Source organism: Canis lupus, chromosome 6 (genome assembly GCF_048164855.1).
Source record: "Canis lupus baileyi chromosome 6, mCanLup2.hap1, whole genome shotgun sequence".
NCBI classification, from domain to species: domain Eukaryota; kingdom Metazoa; phylum Chordata; class Mammalia; order Carnivora; family Canidae; genus Canis; species Canis lupus.
In genome coordinates this window covers 80,235,879-80,259,681 of record NC_132843.1, presented here as the reverse complement: position 1 = coordinate 80,259,681, position 23,803 = coordinate 80,235,879, and the positions used below count along the sequence as shown (strand labels likewise).

Sequence of the window (23,803 nt, the reverse complement as noted above, 5' to 3'; positions counted from 1 at the left end):
ATTTAGCACCGACTTTATGGGCAGATGCAGCTAGGGGCTCAGGGGCCACGACCCGACAGCAGCTGACTAGCATCCCGCGGCTGCTAAGGCCTCGAGGGCCTGGTGTCAGGTCCCTGGGACCCCCCGGGAGAGTCTTCCCAGAATCGTTCCCGGTCGTGTTTCTCTTATTTCCCAACCTGGGAAGTCCTGTAGCTAATCTGACCCCACAGGAGCTGGGGCTAACCGGAGCGAGGTATCAGCAGACGGGAGGTTTGGATTCTGGTGGTTTTCCGTCGCTTACAAACTACAGAAATTTGGGCAGCTCGTCCCGAATCTCTGGACCTGGTCTGGTCTGGAAAGTGGAGGAAACGGTATTCCAGGGGCTTGGGGCTGGCTCGTACGGATCCTGAAGCTCCCAGTGGTGGAGGGACTTCCTCATTGTGGGGCTGAAGAAGCTGCGGATGCAGGTCAGACACCTGCCCGCCCCCGGCTCGGGCTTCTCGGCAAGGCCTGGGATGATGGTGAAGGCATCAGGGAATGAGGGAGCTCCCCGAGCCTCTCCCTGCGACCTCCCCGCGGCGCAGCGACGCTTGTCCTCCCGCTGCTCGGCTCAGCAGTACCCAGGCCCTGCCTGCCCCAATCACTGGGGTTTGCTTGGCCTTTCAGAGTAAAGGAGAACCAGGTGCCCTGTGTTGCCTCCCGTGTGCTCATGGAGGGGAGCCTGCTTGCCGGCTGCGCTGCCGGCAGAGGTGCCACCCGGGAGGGTCCCAAGCGGCCCGGCCTCCAGAGCAGAGGGCGAGCGAGGAGGTGCTGCCACGCTGTGTACGTCCGGGTACCGCGGGCTGGGGGGCTGCGGGCTGGGGTCCCGCGGGCGGGGGGCCTCCCCTGCTGCGCGGCCCGGTGGGTGAGCGCAGGCCCGTACCTGGCCGTCCTCCCCGGGGAAGGGCCGTGCGCTCTGCCTCCCAGAGAAGCCTGCAAGCGGAGCCAAACCGCAGCCTGGGCCGGGGTGGGGGGGCTTGATCTTCCCCTGCTGTGGAGATGAGAGGCCCAAGCGCAGAGATTTACGGCCCGAGGGAGAGACACCCTTCCAGGGAAGCCGCTCACATGAAAAGCTCCAAAGTAATAACCGAGGCTGCAAAGTGTGCCAATTATGCAACAATTAAAAGGTCTGACAATCTTTCTTTCTCCTTTTATTCTCCCGGCCACTCCTCCCCTTCCCACATCTGGCTGCCCCTGCAGGCTCCCCTGGCAAATGCTGGGGGAGAGGATAAAGAACACACTTTTCCCCTTTTTAATTGGAGATCAAAAGTGGGAAGGAGAGCTTGTCCCTCAGGGTGGGGAGGGAAGGGGTGAGGCTCTTGGAGGAGGGGAGGGGACGGAGGAGACAAGAGCGGGTGCGGGGCGGGCTCTGACCCCGGATCTGGCCCCGTAGGAGCCTCGCATGTAGCCCACATGTCAACCCCGTGAAGCGTGGGGGATCAGTGGGATCAGTGGCCTTTGTCGCAGGCCAGGAAGCCAAGGCTCACGAAGGAGCTGCGTGGACAGAGCTCCCGCAGCGGGCGGACCAGCTGTGCCGCCCGGGGCCTCCGCAGGGCGAGGGCAGCATGTGTCTGCGGTGCCAGGCTGGAGCCCCCGCCCCCCCCCCCCCCCGCCTCGCCTTTCCCACCGGCACCGTGGGCGCGGGCCGGCCTCGTGCGGGGAGCCAAGCCCTGCAGTGAAAGGTTCGGCGGACCCCACGGTGGGGTGCTCTGGGAGGCGGCCAGCTCCCGCCCAGCCGAACGCCCAGCGCGGCGATCCAGCGGCTCGATGAGATGAGAAAGAATTCGCGGTGTGCCCCAAGAGGGAGGGAATAGCCGCTAGGTGGCTTTTTAGGGGTGCCAGCATACGGCCGGCCCACGTGCCCCCTCCCCGCCCCCCCCTCCGGGGGCGCCTCCCGCCTGCCCATGCCCAGGGCTCCAGGCACCCCCAGACTTCTGCGGCTCCTGAGGGCGGGGGGCGGGGGCAGCTCCCAGCCCTTCCCCACTGGACTCCAAACACCCAGCACAGAGCCGGCCCCCAGTTCACATTCTGCTCAGATACCTGGGGACAGCGGGGCACCAAGCTAGGAACGTCCTGTCCGATTGTCGGGTGGCACGTCCTACCTCTGCTCTGCCCCAACCGAGGGGTAACCGGGTGACTGCGCCCCTTCCCTGCACCTCAGGATGCTCGCATGTTGGCGGAACAGGCTGGAGAGTCCGGCTCTCACTGCCCAGCCGTCCATGACGATGGGAGAAGACGGGGCCGGCTCCCAGCTCTCCCGACTCCAGGCTGGGGCACCTCCTCCCACGCCCGCCCCCAGGGCACTCGGTCAGAGCTGGGCCCAGCCTCACCCACGACAGCTGCCCGGCTCCGGGTCCCGACCACAGGAGAGGAACGGAGCGTGGTCTCCGCCTCGCCCGCCCCTTCCCTCCGAAACCATGAGCGCAGCCAGCCCAGGCCTCCTGGGCTATGTTTGCCAAACGGTTTTCCCCAAACCACTGCCTCCCGGCTCGTAGCTTGTCTCCCAGCTCTTTCTCCCCGGCTGCCCCGGGTCCCGGAAAAGCCCTCACGTTGGGAGCTCAGGCGTCAGGTGCGGAGGGAGGAGGCGGCGGAGGGGAGGCAGGAGGTGCCGCGGCTGCGCCCCTGACGCCGGGAGCCCTGCCCCAACCTCAGTGACTCATCCTGGGTGACCTGGGCCGGGTCTCCCGGCGCTGGGGGCTGCCCCAGGTGGTCCTGGCAGCCGGCTCCCTCGTGGGGACGGCGGGACCCCAGCTGGCAAGGCCACATGCTCAGAGAGCCCAGCCGGTTGTTTGCTCAAATGGGGCCCACTCAGCCCACTCTGCGGGGGCTGGCGGCCCTCCAGAGGAAATGATGGGAGGGTTTGGGTGCATTCTGACCTTAACTGAATTCCAAGATGATGATGTGTGAATAATATGGCTTTTCGAGAGTCAACAACTTGGGTGCTTTTTATAGTCGGGCCGGAGCACCGAACGGGCCGCCTCCCCATTAACCACTTAGCTTGTTGGACCAACTGGCCCACCGTGCCGGCCCGGCTCCGTGGCATCACCCTCCCTGTGTCAGCAGCCACCCTTAAACGGATGTCAAAGCGGCCACCAAGTCGGCTCCAGCCGCACCCCAAGCCTTCCATTCCCCAGGCTCAATAGCATTCTTCTGGCTCTCCCACCTAAAATGTTCATTATTTCGGTGGTCTCGGCGGGCTGGGGTCCTAGGTTCCCCCTCTCTGGGCCACCCTCGACTCCCGGAGGGCACACTGCCCCCACCTGAAGGAAGAAGGAATGCCCCCAGAGTGACATCCTAGAGGGTGCCAGGGAGGGCCCCGTGGGTGAGCAGGCCCCGAGCTGGAGCCCAGCACCCCAGCCCCACCCGCCTCTCCCTGTGCCAGCCACCCCTCCTGCCTCCAGGCATCCAGGCTTTCCTCCCCAGGACGGCCCTCCCACCAACCCAGCACTCACAGCGTCTCCAGATTGTGCAGCCCCTCGAAGCTGTGGGTCCCCAGATGCTGGATGCGGTTGTTATGAAGATGCCTGTGTGGGAAGCAGAGGCACGTCAGAATGGGTGCCCGCAGCATCGGGCCCGGGCCGCGGGGTGGGGGTGGGCTGGCGAGCAGACAGCGGCTTGAGGAGGAAGGTGGGGGCAGAAGCACGGACGGAGTGACCCCGGGGGTGGAGGATCCAGCCCTGGTCCAGCCCTCCGTCTCCGGGGACGAAGCGACCGGCCAGGGTGGACCTCCGCAGTGACGATCTCCAAGGCCGCAGCGGCCACGGGCTCCGTGGTTTTGCCTTCCTGTTGAAGGGAAACGCGAGAGGCATGCCCAAGGCCGAGGCCGGGGTCTCGGAGAGAGGCCTGATGTCGGGGGGCTCCGGTCTGAGGCTTCCTCTCCGGTCCTGCTCCCCAGGACCCAGCCGCCTGACTCAGTGGCCAGACACGCGGTGGGAGCCAGCAGCAAACCGCCACAGACAACATATAATTAAAGGCTGAGCTTTCCGTCATAGCCGGAGAGGCTGTGGACGGGCTCGGAGATGGGCGCCAGGGGCTGGGGGCCGGGGAGTCGGGGCCGGCTGTGCAGAGGCGCTGGTGCAGCCCGGCCGGCAGGTGGGCCACCTGGACCGGTGTTCAGGCAGGGGGTCGGGGCGTGAAGGGGGGGACGGGGAGACTGGAAGAGATTTCCAAGGTAAACAGCTGGCCAAAACCAAGTGACAATGTCCTTCTCCCAATTCCTAGCGAAATGGGCAAGAACAGCCCAAACGAGACCCCTGCCTGCAGCCCAAGCGTTACACGTAGCAGCAAAGCACGGACAGACGTGAGTACGCGGCGCACACTGGGGCCCGAGGAAGAGCTCCGGCCCCCCGAGTGGCCCCACTTTCCTGGGACCCCACCTGGCAAGAAAAGGAAATCCTGAGCATTTCCCCCCAAACCCAAGTCTAGAGGGAAGCAGCCCCGTGGACAAGGTTTGCTTCCCCTCCCCGTGTCTGGCTTCCAGAGGAAACAGGTGAACCGGGGAGTAAAGTCAAGGCTCCGAGCTCCTCCGGACTCCAGGAAATGCCTGGAAGCCCCAGGGACCCCCTGGGGGACGGAGGGAGCTCACACTCTGAGTCTGCAGGGAGCAGAGCCCGGCTGCTCTGGGCACCCCCAGGAGCAGGCTCCCCCCAGGAGTGCAGCCCCATCCCCTACCCCCTCCAGGGCCCGGAAAGCAGATGCAACCTCATTTTCCCCCAGTGCTAGCCCGCCAACCACGGGAGGGTGGGGGGCCACGGTGGCACAGCCGGACCTAGCAGACAGCCGTGCACACATCAGCCCGAGCAAGGGGCCTCGTGGCAGTGATGGGTGCACCGGGGGGAAGGGAGGGTGCAAAGGCCGGTGAGGTTCCGCGCCAAGAAAACAGACCAACCACGGGAGGAAGGACAGAAGGGCGCGTACACGGCGGCCTCTCCTGCTACAAGGCGAGCTCGGAAAAAACCCAGTATTTCCAAGATGAAATTTTAAGAACGAAAGAGAAAATGGCATCGCAGGCAACAAGAGCATGCCGAGGACCAAAGCCACATCATCAAAGGACTAGTCAGGAAGCCTGAGCCAAGGAACAAGGGTCCATGGAATGGAACCGGCGCCGGAGAAGCAGCTTCAGATCATCTCGTGGACGTGGCTAAACCAGACGAGGGGTCCGAGTGGGAGCACAGAGGTGGAGCAGGCGCTGAGGCAGTGCCCGGGCCCCACGAGCCGCCGAGGAGCCCGGCACCAGCTGCGGCCGAGCAGAACCCAAGGCGGACGCGGGGTCTCCAGAGCAGAGGGCTCTCCCACCTGCGGCCCGCAGGCTCCCGCCGTCCACACTACGGCGCGTCCTGCTTGAGCCACTGAAGTCCCGGAGTCAGGAAGCCTCCTCGGGCACAGAAGGCAAATCCCGTGCAAGGGGAAGAAACGATGCAACACCCAAGATGTTCACGTGCCAGAGACGGGAAGGCCCCGTCCGACACGCGTGGGCAGGGATGGGGCTCTGCGCCCCCGGCCGCTGGGGACAGGCCCGTCCCACAGGACACGCGGTACCCCGCCCACAGGGACGAACCGGCCCCTCCGCCAGGGCTCTGGATTTGCCCGCTGCCTCCTCACCTGCACCTGCCCGCCTCCTGTTGAAGCCTCATTTCCACGTTCCAGCCCTTTCCACCTCCCCTGGCAGCTCTGGTCTGCGCCACCCAGGCCTCCTGAATATCCAGCTCTGGGGGTCCCACCCCCCCCCCCCCCGAACTGCTCGTCCACCCGGCATCCTGGGCACCTCTAGCAGCCCAGCCTGGAGCGGGGGTTGAATGGTCGGGATGAAGAGAGAAGCTGGCACAAGGGACGCCCCTGCTCCTCGATGCCATCCCAGAGAAGCCCTCGCCCGGCGCCCTCGTCTACCTACTCCTGTGCGTCGCGGGTTCCTCCCTCCTGCCACAGCCTGTCAGCCTCCTGGACCACGTCCCGCAGTCCCTGGCCTGCGTCCCCAGCCCCCTCTCCCTTCTCAGGTCCCGGTGGGCGGGGGCAGGGCCAAGGGGTGAGGTTTCTGGCCTTGCCCCCCACAAAGGGACCAGCTCCCTTCAGCGGGGCTCCTGCACCACTAGGTTTCTTTTCCTTAGTCCCTCGCCCCTCCGTTTGCCGGGTGAGGCCTCCCCCTCAGACCCACAGCGCGCCTAGCATCCCATTCCCCGGTTCCCACCCAGACGCAGGACTCGTTCTTGATTCTCCTTCCTTCTGCTCTTCCACCCCCTGAAAATCTCTAGGTCAGACTTATCCTTCCTTCAGAACACCCCGGAAGTCACGTCTTTCCTCCCATTCTTCCTACCACCGCCTTAGACCAGACGTCGGCTGAGGGCCGAGAGCCTCCCACCTGTCCCTCTGTTCCCACCCATCTTCCCGTTAGCCTCCCTGAAATACCCCTGCTCCTCTCTACCCAAAAGCCATGGAGCTCCCCTTCCCCGCTGACGGACAGAAGCCAAACTCCCGGCCCTGACGCTGTGACCCTCCAACCCACCTGCCCAGCCTGTTCTCCCACGTTCTGCAAGAGGATCCCGCGCTCCCACCAGACTGGCCTGTTCGCTGCCACCAAACAGCCGGACTTGCCCCTCGGTGTCCGCGTCCTCGTGACACTGCTTGGAGCAACCGTCATTGTCTTCACCTGTCTGGTTCTTCATCGTCTGCCCAGGCCCAGGCCCCACCTTCCCCATGAAGCCTTCCTACAGCCCCTGACTTGCTCCAGCCACCACTGCACGGATCCGTCACCATCACCAGCTATCCTGGCATAGGTTACATCCCATCATCAGCTGCCATTTCCCATATTTATTCTGCGGTTTCAACTAGACTGTCAGCCCCTGGAGGGCAGCAGCTGCTCTCATGCTTCCTCGACTCTTCAGCGTCCCACAAAGGGGTTCTAGAAACACCTGCTGCTGCTCAGCTGTCCGGGACCCCTCCTGTGGCCCTCATTTTCCCACTCTTGTCTCCCGTGGACACCTGACCCCATTCCCTCAGGCTGTCACCAAAATGAGAGTTGGTCACCTTGCTCCGTTCACCCTCTATAAACACCCCCGTTGACTCCCAGAAGGAGGGATGGAACGGCCACCCCAATAGAAGGACGTGATCCCTAAGGATGCTCACCTTGGCTGTCCAGTCTCCCAGGGCAAAGAATTAGACAAATTGGTGGCTGAGTTTCCAGCTCTCAGAAGGACCTACGCATCATCCAGAAAAATCAGACCAGATTTCCAAGAGCCGGGCAGGCAAGGTCACCGTTTAGCAGTCACGGACACATATGTTCCCGTAGCAATTAGTGTGTACCCCAAAGCAATTACACGTGACCTCCAAGCCCTTAGTAATTACCCTGCAAACTTACCAATCGTTCAGAGCAATTAGCTGGGAGCTAATTTGCATTCTAAGGTTCTCACTGGGGAGGCAGAGGTAAGGCTGGTCCCCAATTCCTGCCAGGGATACTATCTCCCAGGTAATTACCCTGCTGGGCCTCTGCCGTCTAATTACAAGTGATGGCCTCCCCCGCTCCTCCAAGCCCGGGAAAAGAGACGACTGTATCCTATCCCGGTGCCAAAGCGTAAGACTGCGTCACCTGGGATAGTGACTATAATTGCATAGTGAGAAACGAGTAGCTTAATTCCCATTTTCTGATTAGAGTGTTTTGGCTTCTCGAAGCCCTTCTGCAGCTCTACTGTCATTTGGCCTCATGATAACCCCCATGGGGCCCACAGGGGATGATCATCCTCATTTTAAAAAGGAGAACCTGAGGCCAGAAGGTTCGGTGCCATGTAGAGAAGAGCAAAGCTATCCAGGCTTCCAACCCAACTTTGGGGTAAACATGCAGCCCCAGCAGGACCCGGCCGGGGATGGGGGTGAGGGTGGGTGTAGGGGCGGAGCAGCACTCACAGCACCACAAGGCTGGTGAGGTTCTGGAAGGCGTAGTCAGGGATGTGGCTGATGCGGTTGAGGGCCAGGGTCATGGCTTGCAGGGCAGGGAGGTTGTTGAGGGCCCTGACAGGGATCTCGGTGAGTGCATTGTCGTCCAGCCACAGGTGGCGGAGGGAAGACAGCCCCTCAAAGCTCCTCTCCGGGACCAGGGAGATGAGGTTGGCATCTAGGCGCCTGGTGGAGAGAGGATGGAGAGGATCAATCCAGGGCAAGATGCAGACTGAGGTGTGGGCCTGAGCTGAGCTGGGCCAGCCTGGACCCCAACGGGGCCTTTGGGGTGCCCTAGGACTAAAGCTGCGACTTGGCCACCACTTATCCTATACCACACCTCCCCAAGTTCCCATGATTCGCCTCCATTCCAACCCATAATTCTTGATCCTTTATGCCATGTGTTCCTCTGGATGGCACCAACTCTTCCTCCCAGACCCAGTGTTGAACCCGTGGCCCAGTCCCAGGCTTCTAAATCGATGCCATAGCTCCCCGGCTTTGGGTCGACTCTTCCACTACCACTTCCACTAGCTCCACACTACTCTTCCCAACCCTGTCCGGTTCAAGGCCATATAGTAGGGATGCTCCCACCACTCGTAGAGGGAAATCTCCTCCCTCTGGACCTATCCAAAGAAAATGCCTCCCCCAAACATCCAAGCCACTCCCTGTCACCCAACCCTAGCCCCGCTTGCTCCTGGTCTCTTCAAGGACCGAGTAGTTTGATGAAGCTCCTGCCAAAGTCCTGGGCCTTCTTGCTCAGTTGATCACCCCCATATGCTATGGTTGGAGTCCTTGATGTGCTACTTTTCAGAACAGGTCAACAGATGGTGGTGATCCCATCTGCGAGACACCCAGAGATTCCTGGGTGACGGGAGAACTTGTGATGCCCATTCTAGAAGATTTAGAAGTTTAGCCCGGCAAAATAAGGAGACTGCCCATCTTAGCTTTTTACAGGTGTGTCCCAGCTATGATGTCCTTTATCAATACGTTATTTATTGTCTTCTGAGTCCTGGTCTGGGACTTGAGCTGAAATGGGATCACCCGAGGTAGCTGGTCCCACAGGGAGCAGACAAGCTGGCCTGTGATTATGGACCTACTCCTGAATTTTTCTACTATCTTCAGGGAGATTTTGCCCCTGAGGCATGGGTGTCCCCCACGTCTATGGCACCCAAGTCATTGACACCCAGCCTTTGTCCACAAAGGCCCTAAGACTCCATAACCCTGAACCTAAGGGACATCTGATGTGACTGGAGGTGTGGGGTGGGCGGAAGAAGGTCCAGCAGTGCTGTCTCTTCCCTAAGCTATTTCACCAGGGCCCTTCTTGCCACACGTCTTAAGGACCACCAGGAGAAACTCCCTGGCTCACCACTGAGGGGGGGTGAACTGGTCAACGCTGGAACCTTAGCTGGGAGAGCAAACTGATCTGGATCATCCTTTAGGAATTAGCAATTAGGGAAGACCTCCCACCCACTTCAAACCTGACCCGAAAGGACCAAAAACCCTTTGGTGAGTGCTGTCTACTGGCACGGCCTGTCTCTCCAGATACGTCCACCAATGATGGTCACCACACTCTCGATGGTCTGACTGGCTGGAACTTGGTGAGAATGCAGACTCCTGAGCTCCTCCCCAGGATGGTGTAGTTCAGAAGGTCCAGAAAGGGCCTAGGAATCTGGTTTTTTCTTAAGTAGGCTCCACTCCCAGCATGGAGCCCAACTTGGAGCTTGGACTCGCCACCCTGAGATGCAGACCTGAGCCAAGATCAAGAGTTGGACTCTAAACCAACGAGCCACCCAAGCGCCCCTGCGACTCTGTTCGAAAGAACACCCCAGATGTTTCCGTACGCAGACAGGTTTGGGAAGTACTGGGTAAACATCAGCTATGAAGAAGACAATGTCCCTGCCCACAAAGTCATGGGCAGAGCTGGCGGGGGAAGCACGGGGCGTGGGCATCCAGGAGGCCCTCCAGGAGAAGACCTGGTGGCTGAGGAGGACCTGGCCGGGGAGGACATGGGGAAACGGATTCCAAGCAGAGGGAAGGCCTGTGGGACGCCCAGGGTGCAGCCCTGTGGGGGGCTGGAAGCTCTGGGGGGAGGGGAAGCAGGGGAGGAAAGTGTAAGGTGGAGCCAGCAGGCAGGTGGAGCCAGAGCCCCAGGGCCTGAGAGCAAAGCTGTTCCCGGGACAGGACGGGAGCCGCTGAAGGGCGCTGAGGAAGAAGCAGCTGGATTTCTTCAGACCCTGCTGGTAAAGAGGACCAGGCGGGAGGCAGGAAGGTCGGCGGAGAGCTGCTTCACACGCCTCTCTGCAGACGGGGCAGCCCTAGGCAGAGAGGCTTGAGGCGTGCGTCTGGCCACTCTGGTGTCCCGTCCCCGGGAACGACCTGCTCCGAGCAGTGACTCCTGTTGCTCCTGCCCTGGGATGGACCGGGTGGCTTGGCAGGCTCCCTGGCACAAGAAAGTCATCCAGCAGTTCCGGGAGTCTCCTAGCATCCCATAAGAATGCCGCTGCCCCACCTCCTTCCTCCCAGCCGGGGCAGCGTCTGGGCCTCAGAGACCGCAGACAGACAACTGAGCCCCACGTCTGACTTCGAGCCACGGGCAACGTGCCCTTGAGACGGCCCGAGGCAAAGCCGGTGTGCAGACAAGTGGGGGGTGCACAGTGGGGTGTCATAGCCAAGGCCTCGGGGCAGGAGAACACGAGGCAGCGTGGGCGGGAGAGGTGGGCCCGGATCTCAGACATCCCCAGGTAGTCGACGGGATAAGGCCCAGCAAGGCCCTGGGGACAAGGACCAGGACAGGCGTACCCAGAGGCGGTTCAGGAGGCCCGAGGCCCCGGGGGAGGCACGCCCTATTCGTGCGGCCCTGTGGCGACACCCGATACCACAGTGGCCGGTGCCAGGTGCAGCGCCAGGGCCCGAGCATGATCCGGCCCTGCAGCGACCCCCGGGGTAGCTCAGCACCGCGTGAGGCTGGCACCGGGGACATGAGGGGCGCAACCACCTGCTGCCCGTGTGACCGAGCCGGGGATCCAGGTCCCGCTGTGTGGTCCGAGGGGAGGTCCAGGGAGTGGTGCTGTCCCCCGTGGCTCCGGGGGCTCCAGGGCTGCCCCTCCCGCCTGCGTCCGGGTGAGGACACACGTGCACCCGCACCCATGCAGCGTCACCTTCACGCGGAACCTCTGGCCCCGTTAGACGGTCTCCGCGTCCCCTGCGACTCCGGAAGCCGGGGAGCCTGGGACTAGGCTGGCTCAGTGATAGCTCCCGGGGCGGGGACGGGACGAGCCTCCAGCCCCCTTTCTGCTCTGCTGGCAGGAATGCTCTGGAAGGCGGGCGACCCCCGGGGCCCAGTGGGGGAGCCCGCCTGGGGCTGCAGCCTGGTCCTGCTTCCTGGGGACAGGGACGCGCCCGAGGGGAGATGGAGCCAGCCGGCAGAGCAAGAAGGCGGGGAAGCAACGGGGCCGTCGGCCGCCCCGGATTCTGGGGCCGAGCAGGAAGCCCAGGCGTGTCACCCAGGCCCAGGCCTGCGCGGGCGGCGGGCCCCGCACAGCATGGCTGGACCGAGCAAGTAAAACCACGCTGCCATCTAAATTTTGGACACATAGCAAGTAATCTTTAGTATCAACACGCCCCGAGCCATGTCGCGATGGCGCCCGGTTACATCTGAATTTCGGGTACTCGAGGAAGAACTTGCTGGAAGGAGCAGGTCCCGGGCGATACTCGGTCCCGGGGGGCGGGGAGGAAGCCTGGCCTCAGCCGGACACACCCAGCCACCGTGGCCCTCTCTTAACCTGGGGTGGGTTTCCCCAGCTCTGTCCTGAGACCGCCGCCCCCCCCCCGGGGGTGATTTTGGGGTCAGATGCCGACAAACGCCACCCCCGGGCCTGTGACCCAGCATTACCTTCCCTTCTAACAAGGAGCTGTCCACGGGGGCCCTGGGGGCCCAAGGGAGGCTCTGGGCATCTGGCAATTATGGGTCCTTCTGGTAGGTTCAGCTGTGAGGACAAAACCCCTCTTCGAAGTGGGCTCCCCAGGGACCCCAGAGAGGTGTGGGGAGGCAGCAGGGGGGAGAGGGGCACTGTGGCTTCTGTCTCCCCCGTCCCCCGTCCCTCAGGCACCTCCGGACACGGGGGAGCCCCGAGAGGGCTCCACTGAGTGGGGAGGGTGCTCTGGGAAGGAGCCAGCTGACTCCCCTGACCGGGGCTCCGGCTGCCCGGGGCCCTCCTGAGGCAGGTGGGCCGGGCTCCCATGCTGTCGGGGGCGGAGGAGCTGGAGCAGCCCAGATTCACCGCTTGGGACCAATGGACTTCAGAGCAGGTCCCCGTCCGCGGGTGGGGGAGCCCGTCCAGACGGACTCTGGTTTGGCAGGAAGAAAAGGGCAACTATACCAACTGAGCTCTGGAACAAAGTCCGCCCCCCGACAGCCCTTCCCGGTCCCACGTGGCCGGGCTCCTGGGACGATCCCTTACCTGCGGTAACAGGGCAGGGCCGCAGGGGCCTCCGGGCCAGCTGGGGCTTGCTCAGCTCGGCTCCGGCTCCGGGAAACAGCTCAGCCTCTGCGGCCAACTGCTCCCACCTCCCCCGGCCCAGGCCTGCGCTCTGGCCGCGGGGGACAGGGCTGGGAAAGGCCAAGTGGGGCAGAGGCGCCTTCCTGCCAAGTCCAAGTCCCGAGGGGCACGTGGTCTGAAAGTCACCTGGCCAGAACATTCCAGACAACGGGTGACATGGGGACCCGGCCCTCCGGGCTAAAGCGAGATAAACCCCCAAGAGGGAGCATGTGGCAGCAGGAGGGCCTGGGGTTAGACGACGAGAGGCCGTGCACCGCCCGACCCAGACGGACAGTGGTGCGACTCGGAAGCGCATGATGTGGGCCCCACGGAGCCCGGGAGCCTCGCTCGTTTTATGCAAGGAAACCGAGGCCCGAGAGACGAAGGGAAAGCCCCGAGGAGTGGCAGGCCTGGGACTCCCACCCGGGCTCCTCTCCACTTCCCTCCACCAGCCCGGCTTCCCTGAAGGGATCAGGTGGCAGAGGGGCAGACACTCCGAGCTATGTTTGAAAACCCGAGTCCCTTGCAGCCTGCAGAGCCCGCGACTGCCTGATGGGTCCTTTCTGGAATTTCTTCCCCGCATGCATCTCATTTCCTACCAGATCTTGGTCAAGTACTAGAGGGACAGATCCAGGGGTCCTAGTGGGCCACCAGCTGACCTACGGACGTCGCCGGGTGTCTACTTAGAGGGGATCATTCATGTGAGGCACTAAGCTCAGTGCCCGCGCCCTAGTCCCGGTCCCTGGACACAGGGTGACTTTGACTCCAAAGGTCAGTGTGTCCCAAGGCAAGGACCAAGAGAGCGGCAGGGGGAAGAGGCAGGGGCCGGGCTGTCCTGGCACACTCGGGCCACGTGTGACCTGGGTCCCCTCTCAGTTCCGAGCCACGTGCTGTGGGAAGGCAGGGAGACCACAAGACCGGATCCTCAGGAGGAAGAGGGGCTGGAGGCCGGGGGCAGGGGGGCGGGGGGGGGGGGAGACACACACACACACACACACACACACACACACACGGCTGGGCTTGCGGGGCCCCGGGGGCTGGGACTGGCCTACTCCTGCCCCTCCTCTACCACAGGCTGTTTGCCGGGCGCCTCCAGGCCGTGGCCCCCGTCCCCAGAGGTGCCCCCGGCCAACCTCAGGCTCCGGGTGTCCCCTTCCCTCGTCAGCCCGTCAGGACAGGAAGGTCAGAGAGGGGGCGCCCAGGCCAGCTCCCTGCCCGGGGCCTGCCGAGGTCGGGGTGCTCTCTGCCCCAAGCCCCACTGCAGCCTGGCTCCCCCCTTCCCTCCTTGCAGCTGCTGTCCCCCCGGGCCCCCGGGCACGATGGGCAGCCCCACACACCACGGGAATGTGAAGCCCCTTCTCCAAAGTGAGTCCGAATTCCTAGGTGGCGGGAGCAGAGCCCCGTCCTCCATCCGGTCCCGCCAGACCTGATCTCGATTCCCAGTTGTGAGCCGGGGGGGGGGGGGGGGGGCGGGTAGGAAGGGCTGGGAGGCCCCCCTGGAGGCCCAAGGCTGTCGGTGGGGCGTCCCTCGAAGGCCCCTGGAGCCGGCAGAGGCTCAGGGCAGCCTTCAGCAGGACGAAGGAGACAGTGGGGGGTGGGGGGACAGGGGGGCATCGCAGGCCCTGCTGCGGGGACAGGCTGGGTGGAAGGACGGGGCTACGGAAGATGGATCAAGAACAAAAGGCAGCCTCTGTGCAAATGGTTATTCTGGGGGGAACCACTGCACGGGGAGCGGGCGTTGCCCGGGGCGCGGCGAGGCTTCGCGGGGGCAGGCCGGCATCTGCAGGAGGAGCCCAGGGCCGCCCACCAGCCTCCGCGAGCCGGGGCTCTGACGGGGCGGGGGCTCCCCAGGCCTGGCCCTGCCTGCGGAGGGTGGCAGGCGGACCCCCGGCTCGGGCCCCTCCTCCGCCTTCGCCCTGGCGCCCCGGCTCCGGTGTGGGGACCCCAGCCTCTCACTGGAGGCCCTGGGTGGTTCCCCGCGGGGCTCCACAGCCTCCACCGCGCCCAGATGTCGCCCCACCGCCTGTCAGGTCACCTGAAATGCCCCTTGGTACGTTAGTCTCAACCACTGAGTGTCATTCCTTTGGTCTTGAATCCAATGGGATTGGATTTAGTTCAATCAAAAAGGATTAAAAAATTCAATCCAGTGGATTGGATTAAATCCACTGCGCGTTCACTGAAGCCTCCCGCTGGGCCAGCGTCACGCTCAGGGCCAGGGTGCACGCAGCTAACCGAGCCCCCTGCGCACGCTCTCAGGCTCTTCTCCGTTATTTCACAAAACAATATAAAGACTCCAGCTGACAGTTACCGAGAGCTGTGCTCGCAGGTTGGCAGGTGTGCTCCGCGTTGGACACGTATTTTTATCTTTAACCTCCACCCCAGTCCGATGGAGTAGGAATCTTCCTATCCCCATCTTACATGCGGAGAAGGAAGCACAGGGGCGCCTGGGGGGCTCAGCGGGTGAGCGTCTGCCTCGGGCCCAGGTCGTGACCCTGAGGTCCTGGGATTGAGTCCCACGTCAGGCTCCCTGCATGGGCCTGCTTCTCCCTCTGCCTATGTCTCTGCTTCTCTCTCTGTGTCTCTCATGAATAAATAAAAAAATAAATAAAGTATTTTTATAAAAGCAGAAAGGGGCAGATAATTCCGGGTCACAGGTTCTGAATTCAGCATTTGAGGAAGACCACAGAGGCTCCTGTGTTGAGATGGGGTGGGGGCACTGGGTGAAGGTGGAGGGAGTTGGGAGGCTGTCTCAAGCACAGAATTCAAAGAGGTCTCCTTATGAAAAAAGAAGGTTCTAGAGAGACAGGGCCCAGGAGAACAGAAAGGGCACAGACAGGGGAGGTGTGTGTGAGACACCGCGGCAAAGCACACTTAGTCTTCCAAGGCTGCCAGGCCAGGAACCCTGATGCTCAGGGTCCAGGCTCAGTTGCATCGTTCTAGAAGTCTCGCCCACGCTGCTCATGGGCTGGGACACGTCAGGCTGCCCCAACACCCCGATCCCTAGCTCACGGGGGCGTGGGAGGTGCGTGGTAGGGAGTCCAACCTTCGTCTAAGCCAACACCTTAGGTTCCTGTCCCAGGAGGCCAAGGCTCAGGGAAGGGAAAAGGGAGACGCTCAGCAACCCTTGAACCAGAGCCGCTCACCTTGAAGGGGCCACGACTCGGTTGAGAGTCACGGATGAGGCTCCCCCTTAGCAAGACCCGAGCATCAGCACTGGCCCTGGAGGGCCTGTTCCATTCTATGAAAAGAAATTTCGCAGCTAGGGAGAGCGGGCCGGCGAGGCTGCGAGGGAGCCAACACTTGGGGCTCTAGCCGGAAAAGGTGTCGCGGGGTGTCTGCACTAGAAGCAGCAACCCGGCCTCGAAGCCAAGTGATCAGACTCCAGACCCGGTTCTTGGAGGTTTCCCTTCACACATCTCCCCGGGCAAGGCAGCCACGTGTCTGTAGTCTGGGCGGCTAAGGACCCCTCACACCGCGGTTCCTCCACCCTGGGGGCTCTATGTCTCTTGTCTCTTCCAGGTTCAATAGGGCTTTGTGTGACGAGAGAAACGTTCAACAGCCACAGAGTCCAAAATAGTAGCCACTAGACACACGTAGCTATTGAACGCTTGAAATGTCGCAGCCGGGCAGCCCCTGTGGCTCAGCGGTTTAGCGCCGCCTGCAGCCTGGGGCATGATCCTGGAGACCCGGGATGGAGTCCCACGTCGGGCTCCCGCATGGAGCCTGCTTCTCCCTCTGCCTGTGTCTCTGCCCCTCTCTCTCTGTCTCTATGAATAAATAAAATATTAAAAAAAGAAGAAGAAAGAAAGAAAGAAAAGAAAGAAAAGAAAAGAAAAGAAAAGAAAGAAAGAAAGAAAGAAAGAAAGAAAGAAAGAAAGAAAGAAAGAAAGAAAGAAAGAAACGGTGCCGTGGCTGAGGAACTGCATTTTAAAATTTATTTAATTTTAATTGACACACATGCTTAGTGGCTGCTGTCCTGGACAACATGGCTCTAAGAAATTAGTTAGGCTCAATGCAAGACATTAGGGTCACAGACATGAATGAGATTTGGTTCATGGACGTGAGAATGAATAGATTAATAAATAGAATACCAAGTGTGTGTGCGAGACAGAGACAGAGACAGAGACAGAGAATCCATGTGTGGCCTGTACCAAGAGTTGGGGGAACAAGCAGAAGGGTGAGGATCATTCATCCAGGGAAGGGAAGGCAGGACAGGTTTCCCAGAAGAGCCACGTTTCTCCTTGACAAAGAACTGAATTCTCACCAAGCGGACAAGAAACAAGCATCTCTGGCAGAGAGAAGAGTGCGTGCCAAGGCGCTGACCAGAGCACAACACGTGAACTGGCTGTGTGCGCCAGGAGCAAGGGCTTGGGTAAGATGGGAAAGTGGTTGGGAAGAAAATGTGCTGGTCCTTGGGGGCTTTATGAATCTGAACCTGAACGTGTGGGCACTGAGAAGGTTTGGCATTTCTCAACTCAGGTTGAGAAACAGACGTCTGGTTGGGGAGGGGAAGCCGGCCAAGGGCTTATGCCTACGGAGGCACAGAGCCCTTGATCTCAGACAGGTCTCTTCCTTCTCTGGGTTCGATTTCTTTACCTGCCAAGGGGGGCGGGGTGGGGGGGGGTTAGCTTTCAGTGTCTTTCTCACTCTCTGTCAATACCTTCTAGGTGTTTATACCTTCTTTGGACAAGTCTTCTGCACTGGGTCTCTGTGTACCCAAGACAAGGGCTTACTAAGCAGGCCAACGTCTAAGCATGTGGTGTCATGCAGAGGCTTAGGGCAGCCAATACCCACCCCCATAACCCCCAAGCATTTTAAGATGACTAAAATTCTACCTACTGGACAATATTCCCTTTTAGAGTGTAGAAGTTGTCTATTAATTTTTTTTTTAAATCTGGCAAGCATTATTAGGTAGATTTTTAATGGAGAACAGCTTTTTGAGAGAAAACTTCTGGAAACAGGACTCAGACTTGAAATGCAAGAAGTTTGGGGCCAGAGAGAGCCGGGAGGGGTGACTGGTCTAGGTGGGAGAAGGTTAAGGCCAACACTGGGCCTTTGAGCAACTTTACCAAACTCTCACTCTGATTGCTTTTCTTTTTATTAGACTGGAAGACCCCTGAGGGCATGGGTTTTGCCGTCTCTTTCCCTGAAACTGGCCCACAGTGGGCATTCAACCTGTGTTTTTGTTTTGTTTTGTTTTGTTTTTCCTAACTGATGGAATCATGAATGCTTCCAGCACTGCTCAGGGAATCACCTGCTGAGAAGAGACCACCAGTCACAGAAGTGAGAGCTGAAAGGGACCCTCCTCAGCCAAGAGAAAATTGGTGACCATCCAAGCTCAGAGAGTGCATAGGCAGTAGAACCAAAGAAGGTTCTTGGCTTTGAGTCCAGAATTTACTTCTCTCCTACCCTAGTTCACTTGGGAGATGTTCATCAACCTCTGCCCCCATAGACAGTGCTACGAGACCCCAGAGACCCCACACAGGAGGATGGCTACCCCCCTCACTATGTGGCTGGCTGAGGTCTTATGAAGAGCTTGGTCTCCAAGAGCCATTCCCAACACAGTCCAACATATGGGTCCCAGCCTTGTCTCTACACAACTAGAACCCATCACCAGGCCCTCACAGAGTGTGCACAACTTCTGACAGTCTAGAAACTAATACTCTTGGGAGCTGGAACCCGAACACTCCACAGGGGATGGATGGGTCCCATGGTGACAGAGAGCACGGGCAGCAGAGAACCCTGACTGAGCTACCAGAAGCTTAGAGAACTCCAGCTTTCCTGCAGGGGGCTGGTTAGGGGGAACTGATGGAGCCTTCAATTAATCTTTGTGTTCGCGCCCATGATTGAAGGGCAAATGGCAGCTTAGAGCTACAGCAACACTTTTCCTTCCTTCTCCCTACACAGGGGAAGGTCTGAATTTGTTGGAGGAATGTCATTTCATCAGTTCTGATTTATGCCACCTAGTAAGATCCTTCCCCTCTCACTGTCAGCCTTTCAACAGATCAAAGGTGGGATATTAAAACGAAGGCAATTTCAACTGGTTCTCCAGGCTATGCTAATGCCCAAATCACCCTTCTCTCCATCTGTCAGGAGAAGCGATGGATGTACAAGAACAACCCCAGGAGGCAGGGAAAGCGCTTCCTTTGTATACATCAAAGGAGGATACCTGAGCATTCCTCCAAGTCAGTCCTTGTGTTTTAATCGGCAGCAATATATAAAAATAATTACCCACCCTTCCAGGAGGGTGGCAGGGAGCAGACTCTGTACACAGCCTTTATGAGCTTCCCCTGAAGCCATAGACCTACAGATCTGGGCAGAAGGCCAGCTTTGTGGGTGATGATCCCGGAATCCTCGGGTGGGGACTACAAAAACCCATCTCATCCATCCCCCAGCCTCTAGCCATTGGATTCTAGACATCAGGCTGGCTTCTGGGGACCTTCCGGGGCTGTCTGGGATATGCTCGAGAGCTGGGTCCTGTGGTTGCCTGGGCCTGGATGCTTGCCCTTGGCAAAGGCGGCTGTAGTTGGTAGAGGTAGAGGCAGATGGGGATTTTCCCAACTTGCCTCTCCAGAGAGGGGGTAGTGATGTCACAGGTTTATGGAATATAAGCAAAATCGCGGCCCTTAAAAATACTTAAAGGCCATCCCAGCAGACTCTGCAGTAATAGGTACCATGGAAAACCAAGCCACGTATTAATACTAAATGTACCATGGGAAGAGGAGGAGAAGAAAGAAAGGAAAAAGTTTCGATTGGATCTGGCTTCCCCAACACAGGGTTCCAGTCCCTCCCACAGTCTGTTTTCTCCTTCCTCATTTCTAGGGGCTCCCTGGCTCCCTGTGGACCAGTATGAGAACTACGGGTAGATGTGTGGCATCAATCCCTTCCTCCCCAACCTCTGTACCTCCCATCAGTCTATCCACCTATTGATCCATCTATTCATCCACTCATCCATCCATCCATCCGTCAGTCCATCCATCCACACAGACTAAGAGAACCAACCCACCCTCCCCTGACCATGTTGTGATCTTGCCTTTCTCTTGATCAGAGTCATTCGTGGCTTCCAGTAAATTCCAAACCTTTTAAGCTTGGGTTCTAAGATTCCTTTCCTGGAATGATTCTCTCACCAGCCTCATTTCTCTGAAGGTCTCCCCCTCTCCATTTCATCTGGAAAATATGCCTCTCCACCTCCTTCCTTGTTCCAGAGTTCATGGTTTATTGATCTCTGTTCCTTTGAAAGGTTGGTGCCACTATTTGAAATATGCTTCTCCCTCCTCTCTTCAAAGCTCTACTTAAAACTCCTCTCCTTCAGGAACTTCTTGACCCAGCCCTACATGGTTCTGGTCCTTCCTACACTCATTGTCTCAGTCCTTTCTGATTGATCTGTAAGTACTCACTGTCCCCCAACTCCATGCTAAAATCACTGGCACGGGGGGCCTAGCCATAAGCCCTCTCCTCTGGCCTAGGAGGGAAATGAAAGAAACAAGTAAAACATACAAGTTGTTTACCGTTCAAATGGGGGAAAACTTAACCACCTTCTCATTAAAACATCTGTAAAGACCCAGATTTAAGATGAAAACTTAGACCTTGACCAAAAGCAACACTTAACCAGGGTCTCAGGCCTGTGCTAGTTCTGAGGTCGATGGAACCGAGTCTTCACTCCGCATCTATCTATTCTGAACCAGAATCCAGGAACCTGGACAGTTGTGTTCCTATACTGTGCGAATGATGCTTGCTGAGGTACCAGGTGTGCCTTCCACCACCACCACCCTATTCCCCTATTCCGGAAGGACCGGAAGCGGCACCTTCATCCTGGGAGGTGAGTTTCTCCCAGGCAAGGACTGTCCTGTGGCCGAGAGAGGGCAGCCTTAGTGGTCATGCCTCTTGAGATAGCACTCCACGGTAGCATCACCGGAGGAGCTACTTAAAACCATGGTGCCTGGGCCTACCCCTAGAATTTCTGAGTCAATTTGTTCAGGGTGGGGCCTAAACATATGATCACATATGATCACTTAAAATTTCCTCCAGTGATTCTAATGTTCAGCCGAGGTAGCCAACCACTGGTGTAGGCTTTCATAGAGTCCTCGGTTGAAGGAATCAGGGAACTATTCCCTAGGTGAGGAGTAAGATTCCACTGCAGGACACCAGAGCTACACCAGATGAGTCTTCACTTAGATGTTGAAATTGGCCTGAGAATTGTACACACCAACCAGCTTTCCACCTGTGTATCTGAGAAGCTGACTGAACGAGCACCTGGAGGCTAGAGAGCAAAACAATGCAACTCACATTACCTCCCTGGTGACAATTACTGCACCTAGAGAAAATCCACTCTATTCAAAGATAAGGAGAAAAAGTACAAACTCCAAGATAGAGTTGTTAATCCATGTTCATAGCATTGTTCACAAGAACCAAAAGGTGGAAGCAATCCAAGCGTCTATTGACGAATGAATGGATAAATAAATATGGTATGTGTGTATGCACATACCACGGAACATCACTCAGCTATAAAATGGAAGGAAATTCTGACCCATTCTATCGCATAAATGAACCTTGGAGACCTGATGCTGCATGAAATACAGCGGTCACGCTCATGTGAGAGCTACCTCGAGTAATAAATTCATAGACGGGAAGCAGAGTGGTGGTTGCCAGGGACCGGGGATAAGGAGGAAACGTGGAGTTAGTGTTTAATGAGCACAGAGTTTCAGTTTTGCAAGATGAGAAGAGTTCTATGGATGGATGCTGGTGATGGTTACACAACACTATGGATGTACTTCATGCCGCTAAACTACATACTTAAATATGGTTAAGATGGTAAATTTTATGTTATATGTATTTTGCCACATTTCTTTAAATACAGTTTTTCAAAAGATAAAGAAAAACTTCCAAGCACTTTTTAAAAAAAAATCTAAAGAACAAAAAAGGGGTCATAGCATCTCAAAACCCAGAGAAAGATCAAATCTCTAAAAATAATTTATTACTAGAATGAGGAAAAAAAATAGAAGCTTATCTGGCATCCTTAATAAGGAAATTGTTAAGAAATTATGACCTTTACGAAATAGAAGCAAACATCCAAAGAAGAAAAAAAGCTGAGACAGAAGAACAACAGCATTAAAATGGGAAAAAATACAGGTATATCTGGAAGACAAGTTGAAATGCAAAGGGAACTGGGTGGGATGTGGGAATGCTGCAAGGAATGTAAAGTTGAAAGAGCAAAATGGAGATTTGCATTGTAGGTAATAATAGTACAACTGGCACGCAGAAAACTGAATCAGCAATGCGGAGAATAAACATGAGACCTGATCTTTGAAGTCAGAATAAAAGATGAAAGTTATGAAAATTAGGAGAGATAAATAGGAGAGAGAATTGAATTTGAGCTTAAGACCTATAGGTATTCCAGAGGATTAAAGCCAGAGTGAATGGAGCAGAAACACAAGGTAGCTCTGCCTGGGAGGGGAAGACACAAAACAAAGTATTTTGAGGCCAAAAAAATATACCGTTTATATTGTTTAAAAGGTAAACCGAATGAAAAGAAATTCGTAGCTAGTCACATTCTGGCAAAATTTTTAATTGTAAAGAAGAACAATTTAGGAACGTTATCAAAGGATTCACTTCTCAAAGAAGGTCTGGGACCAGACAATTTATCAGTGAGTTCTTCCAACCTCCAAGTAAAAAACAACTTCCATGCTTCCTTTATAAACTGTTGCAGGAATAGAAAAAACTAGAACAACACCCAATTCACTCTTTGAACTCAGTTTAGCCTAATATCAAAAGCTATCAATGAAAGCACTGAAAATGAGCTATAGATCATTCTCATTCATGAATATTTTATTAGTATACAAATATTCTAATATAACACTGGCAACAGAATAATACGGTGAGAATAATCTACCATCTACCGCCACGAAGACATGGTAACTCCAAGAATACTATAATAATTAAAATAACGAATTCGGGGATCCCTGGGTGGCGCAGTGGTTTAGCGCCTGCCTTTGGCTCAGGGCGTGATCCTGGAGACCCGGGATCGAATCCCATGTCGGGTTCCCAGTGCATGGAGCCTGCTTCTCCCTCTGCCTGTGTCTCTGCCTCTCTCTCTCTCTCTGTGTGACTATCATAAATAAATAAAAATTAAAATAAAATAAAATAACGAATTCTACTACAGTGTAACGGGTTCAGTATATATAATCTCAATATATACTGAAAAATCACTCTAGTAACATCACCGAATCCTAATTTTAAAAAGACTTAAAATACTGAAATAGAGGAATGCTTTCTCAAAATGATAAGTACTATTTATGTTAAGAAATGGGATGCCTGGTGGCTCAGTGGTTGAGCATCTGCCTTCAGCTCAGGGTGTGACCCCAGGGTCCCGGGATCGAGTCCTGCATCGAGTTCCCTGCAAGGAGCCTGCTTCTCCCTCTGCCTGTGTCTCTGCCTCTCTCTGTGTGTCTCTCATGGATAAATAAAATCTTTAAAAATACATGTATCAAGTATCATACTTTATGGGAAAATCTTAGAGATTTTACTACTAAAATCAGAACAAGGTAAATATGTTCATTGTCATAACTGTTAATAATCATAATCATTTTTCTGAAAATTCTGATTTACTCATAAGGCAGAAAACAGAAGAGTTATACTTCTTATTTTTTATACTTCTTATTTATAACATTAGATAGCTCCAAATCCAGACAACCAATGGTAAAAACCCTTAAGATTAATAAAAGAATTCAATAAAGTGACTAGATACCATTGGATGTGCAATATTTTCCTAAATTCCAACAACAAACAGGAGATAATGCTGAAAGTGTCTTCTTTATATCACTAATAACCTCCAAAATAAAGCTCGTGAACAGGGACACCTGGGTGGTTCAGTCAGCTCAGGTCAAGATCTTGGGGTCCCGTGATCTGGTCCCACAACTGAGCCCCACATCAGGTTTCTTGCTTGATGGGGAGTCTGCTTCCCCCTCTCCCGCTGCCTGTCCTCCAACCTGTGCATCTGCGTGCTGTCTCTCTCAAATAAATAACTAAAATATATTTTTTAAAAAAAGCTCATGAACAAACAAAACACAATAAATATTGTGAAACAGTTCTAGCAAGAAATACACAGGTCCTTAATGAAAAAAACAAAAACCACAAAAAGATTACCAAGATGTATAAAAGATGTTTTGAATGAAGAGAAATAAGTCCTGTATGAGAATAAATTTTATAAATGTGTGAATTGTCTACAATTCACCTTATAGATTTAATGTCTTTCCAGGTAAGATCCCAAAGGGATTTTTTGGCAGAGTTTGGCGGTAACTTCACAAAATAAAACTAAAGATCGTGTC

The 23,803-nt window shown here is 56.6% G+C and overlaps 1 protein-coding gene across 3 annotated transcripts in view; it reads right to left on the bottom strand.

The window, feature by feature from the left end:
• LGR6 (leucine rich repeat containing G protein-coupled receptor 6) overlaps positions 1 to 23,803 on the bottom strand; it is a 105,161-nt gene that overhangs the window by 30,305 nt on the left and 51,053 nt on the right. For all 3 annotated transcript variants that reach the window (XM_072831433.1, XM_072831434.1, XM_072831435.1), the window contains 2 exons: positions 7,912 to 8,127; positions 3,471 to 3,542 (listed from right to left, as the gene is read on the bottom strand). In XM_072831433.1, coding sequence (XP_072687534.1) covers positions 3,471 to 3,542; positions 7,912 to 8,127 — 288 coding nt within the window. The remainder of the gene's footprint in view (positions 1 to 3,470; positions 3,543 to 7,911; positions 8,128 to 23,803) is intronic.